This window comes from Sardina pilchardus, chromosome 14 (assembly GCF_963854185.1).
Source record: "Sardina pilchardus chromosome 14, fSarPil1.1, whole genome shotgun sequence".
Taxonomy (NCBI): Eukaryota; Metazoa; Chordata; class Actinopteri; order Clupeiformes; family Clupeidae; genus Sardina; species Sardina pilchardus.
Genome location: NC_085007.1, coordinates 3,689,774 through 3,694,773, shown reverse-complemented (window position 1 = coordinate 3,694,773; position 5,000 = coordinate 3,689,774). Strand labels below are relative to the sequence as shown.

Below are 5,000 nucleotides of genomic sequence, written 5' to 3'. Positions count from 1 at the left end.
CGAGAGACAGTGAAATAAAGACAGAGAGAGAAATAGAGAGAGAGAGAGAGAGAGAGAGAGAGAGAGAGAGAGAGAGAGAGAGAGAGAGAGAGAATAGATCGATAAAGGAAAAAGAAGATATGTGGACTCACGTGCTGCCATTCGTCCTTGATGAGGGGCCTGTATCGCAGGAAGTACTTGAGGGGGAAGTTATCCACGTCCGGCCAGGTGGAGGGGTTGTTCCAGGTGACCTCCAGACGCTGGACCTTGTTGGGTATGGGGGTGACCACCACCTTCTCTGGGGGGTCAGGTTTCACTGGGGTACAGAGGGAAGGAGAGAGAGAGAGAGAGAGAGAGAGAGAGAGAGAGAGAGAGAGAGAGAGAGAGAGAGAGAGAGAGAGAGAGAGAGACAGAGAGAGAGAGAGGAAGAGACGGAGAGAGAGAGAGAGAGAGAGAGAGAGAGAGAGAGAGAGAGGGGGGAGTTATAGATCAGCCAGTTTGGGGTCGAACAGAGTATGGAACAGTAGGACGAATATATGGTCCATTCCATTTCTACTTGCAAGTTATTTTCCAAGTGGTTTTCCCCAGTTACAATCAAGAAGTTGCAAATGGAACACCTCCCGAAAGTGTTATTCCTACTTCTCAGCTTGTTCAAACCCTGAGTAAACCAAATTCAAATGTCTATTATGGCTGCACCCATTAACAGTTAATGAGAGCTGCAGATATTCACTGTTTATTAGCTTTGTTTCATTTGTGTCTCAGTGAGTCAGTTGTAGACACATTAGCATTCAATCTCCATTTGTTACGTTATTACTATGGTAGTGGATATACTGTACGGTGTAGTGCTTTGTTGCAAACTGGTATCAATCGCTTACAACTGACAACAGCTAACAGTCCGATTTTTGTTCTTTACGAATTGTTAACGCGTCCACGTTTTTTACAGGGATGTGACATCATTCCCAATTACTAGTCACACTTCTGAGACGACAGGAATGCCGCAATGTGGGTTTGCCAGAGAGAGAGAAAGAGAGAGAGAGAGAAGAAAGAGAGAGAAGAAAGAGAGAGGGGGTGAATGAATGAATGAGATTTGTTGTGGGCTTTGTACTATGGGATAAAATGTAATCCCATCTCTCCAGCCACATTCCTGGCTGACACTCAAGGCTACGGAAGCCAGCGAGGTACACGGAACAAGACAAACCCCCGAGTGGTTTCACATCTCAGACAAATCTTTTGCCGTCTCGAGTATCAGCTCTCCGTGCCATCTTGGACTGAATGGTAATCACAGAGGCGCGCCGCCATTTCTAAGTCCTGCCTGGTCTAATCAGGAACAAGGGTTAGGATGTGATCCAAATGGATCTGGCAACACCTCTTGAGTTATCCAACTCTAAGCAGCCTGTCTTATTCCACCTCCTCTTCAGGTCTTAGATTCACTACCCTGGGCCACGAACCAGTCTCATTTCCTCATCTCTTCAGGTCCTACATTCACTACCCTGGGCCACGAAGCAGACTGGCACATGAACTGGTCAGAGTAAGAATAGCTAGAAGCTAAAACACACACACACACACACACACACACACACACACAGAGAGAGACACACAGACAGAGTTCAGATCTTCGACAACTCTTAAAGCATTTTCGCTATTCATTGAGGCATCATGGTCAGACAGGCCTGGCATGCATAGGAAGACCTGGCTTGGTCTGAGCTAGGCTGCAGGTATTTTCAGCCTATGACGAAGCACTCTCTCTTTCTCCATACTAGGAGCAGAGATGGGCGAGAAAGGTTTCTAAAGGATTTTTGCTAATCAGTGATTGGTATTCATAATAGTTGTGCAAAGCTAATGCTAGGATAACAGAACCATAACTCTTCCATTGTCATCTAAAAGGCATTATCTTCAAACACTAGCTCCCCACTAATACCTATTCAAAGAAGAGTTTAATTTAGTTTGAGAAATATTCACTGTTGCTTGTGACACTTTCTTGGATCAGTGGAAGAACTGAAAGGGAAAATGTTTTACCAAGTCAAGCCAGAGAGAAAATAATGAATACAATGAGGACATAGAGGAGTGTTCAGCCAAAACCTGAAGTCAGAAACATTAACTTCACTGTAGTAGCACCACATTTCATAACACACATCATAAAAAAGCCCTTTTCTTCCGTAGCTTCTTTTAAAAGATCATTTCACCCGAAACGACACGAGGTATTGTTGCATCGCTACGGTATTCCATCAAGTTGTGGGCTCCAATGCAAATGCCTAGGCGTGGTGGAGATTCTAAAATTGCATCCAATTTAGCTTCCAAGCGAGGCCCTATCCATCTACATTAACATTAACACTATCACTTGCGCTCGCCTGCAAATATTTCTACAGTTAATCCGCTAATCCTCCTAGCATTAGCATTTTTATTACTCGGAACCCTGCATGTAGCCATGCATGTAAACACTTCATTTAGTTGCTGAGAGGCACTGCCCAGCACCTCTCCTCTGCTAAGGGACGACCGACACACACACAAAACACACACACACACACACACACACACACACACACACACAGATAGCAAAATTAGAGTAGCAGATATTGTATCACCAGTGACTTGCCACCAATGGCGTGTCACTTCTGGTCGGATGTAGGACCACCATCAGATGCCAGCGAACAACTAGATCTGCCCGCAGTAGCCCCGAGAGTGACCGTGAAGTGGCCCCGCAGTGGCCCCGCAAGTTTTGTTGCCACACAAAGGCAACAGAAGACGACTATGTGGCAAATCAGAATTGAAGCTGGTGTTCTGCAGCATCCTAGGCTGTTCATTTAAGTATTTATTTATTTATTTATGTATTTATTTACATATTTATCTATTCTTATAGTCATTTTCATTCAGTGCATTTGTTTGGAGGAAACATTTCCTCTGTGTTGTGTGCATCTCTAATTGACTAGATTCATATTGACATTGCACATATTTCCCTTTGTTATGTGTTATGATATTATATACACATATTCATAGGAACCACTATTTATTATTTACTTCAGGTGATCAATTTGATATACAGGCAATATGATTTACTGTACTTGTTAAAGTATAATTACTTTAAACTCATTAGCAATGCTAACACACTACATAATTATTAGCAATCTTGTAACAATACAGACTTAAAATTAGAACACCATACACATGAAGTAATGAAGCAGAAAATGCGTGGGACCTAATGCTGATTACAAGTGTGTGTGCGTGTGTGTGTGCGTGTGATGTGTGTGCGTGTGTGTGTGAGTACAATGGTAGAGAGCATACCTATGGAGGACTCCTCGAAGGAGATGATCGTGTAGGCACTGCCCAGGGCGTTTATGGCCGTCACGTTCACTCGATACGGAACCGAGGAGAAGAGCTCGGGGAACTTGACGTTACACCGGTTCTTGTGGACGGTGTCTCTCTCGACGTCCAGAGTCCGCATGTTGTGTCTGTAGGAGAAGCAAAGGACAGGACAGGGTGTGTTAGAAAGAGGAGAGAGATGAACAAAGAGTGTGTGTGTGTGTGTGTGTGTGAGAGAGAGAGAGAGAGAGAGAGAGAGAGAGAGAGGAGAGAGAAAGGGCACGGAGTGTGTGTGTGTGAGGTGGAGGAGGAGGAGGAGGATGGTGCAGAAATAGAGTTAAAGGAGAAAGGACAAAAGGTCACCCTAGAACTTTCTGCACTAGTCGGTGTCATCAAAAATCAGCTCTTTTTTTTACCTCCAACTCTCTCTTTCTTTATTCTCTCTCTTCCGGTGCACTCGGCACCAGGAATAGCTCCAGAGCTGCTGGACCGGGCCTGCCTGAGGCCCACAGCGAGCCCCCTAAGGGGGGTACCATCTGGGCCAGGGAGAGAGCCGAGGCGTCCTGGCCTACCTTGGTGCTTCCTCTGATAGGAGCCTGTACCGCCTGGAGCAAGATGCTCAACAAAATGTCTCTCCTCACGTCACGGACCCCCGCTGCAGATGGACTAGCAAGAACACTTCACTTGTTTTATCATTGTCACTGACCTTAACCGACGGGAGCTCGTTGAAACGTGCACATCACAGAGGCCGACAGCTCCAGACTGTTAACATTTTAGGGAGGCGAGCGCCTTGTGTAATGATCCAGTGTCATTCGTTAATGTGCTCTTATGTGCATTAATAGCAGGTTAATAAAGGCCAGTGATATTTCATTAAAGGCTCATTTCTTACTATATGTATTTTAAGGCTGGTCTATGAAGGGGCTGGGGAGCTCTTTTGAAATAATTATTATTTAAATGTGACATATTGGTGATAGGAAATTAATGAGGAACCATCTGCTGTGAAATTGCTTGCTGACATTTTTGATCTTTCGATTTTTTAAACACTTCATATAAAAAGGAGACGGAAAGGGAGGGAGGAAAAAAAAGAGAAAATGAAGTCTGGCGGTTCACAGAAAGACTGACAGCTGTGTCATTCCAGAGAGAACGGCGGCAGACACCTGCTTGGGAAGGAATAACAGACAGATGGAGAGAGAGAGAGAGAGAGAGAGAGAGAGAGAGAGAGAGAGAGCGAGAGAGAGAGAGAGAGAGAGAGAGAGAGAGATAGAGAGAGAATGAACAAATGAGGAAGACAGAAGAATAAAAGCAATTGAGCAGAGAGGGGAGAGAAAAGAAGTAGAATAAAAGTGAGAGATGAAAAAAGAAGAAAAAGAAAGGGGGATAGAGAGAATTAAGAACAAGGAGATGAGAAAAAACGATGAGGAAAGAAAGACTCGAGAGTAAAAGGGAAAGAGGAATTGAGGTGAAGTAGAAGACAGTGAGAAATAGAGAGAGAGAGAGAGAGAAAGAGAGAGAGAATCATAGTCTGTAGCCTCAGGGGTGTTCTTTGGAAAGTCCAGTCTCTGCCTCTGTTTGTGAGTTGAAGCTACTAGCCACGCAGACAGACAGGCAGACAGACAGACAGACAGACAGACAGACAGACAGACAGACAGACAGACAGACAGGTCTAATCGGAGCTGGGCAGACAGCGTCTAACTCCACACACCACTGATGAACTGCCCATCACC

General features: G+C 44.8%; 1 protein-coding gene across 1 annotated transcript in view; it reads right to left on the bottom strand.

The window, feature by feature from the left end:
- cntfr (ciliary neurotrophic factor receptor) overlaps positions 1–5,000 on the bottom strand; it is a 174,450-nt gene that overhangs the window by 37,482 nt on the left and 131,968 nt on the right. The window contains exons 5-6 of the mRNA XM_062554125.1: positions 3,259–3,425; positions 132–295 (exon numbers count right to left, since the gene is read on the bottom strand). Of these exons, the coding sequence (XP_062410109.1) occupies positions 132–295; positions 3,259–3,425 (331 nt within the window). The remainder of the gene's footprint in view (positions 1–131; positions 296–3,258; positions 3,426–5,000) is intronic.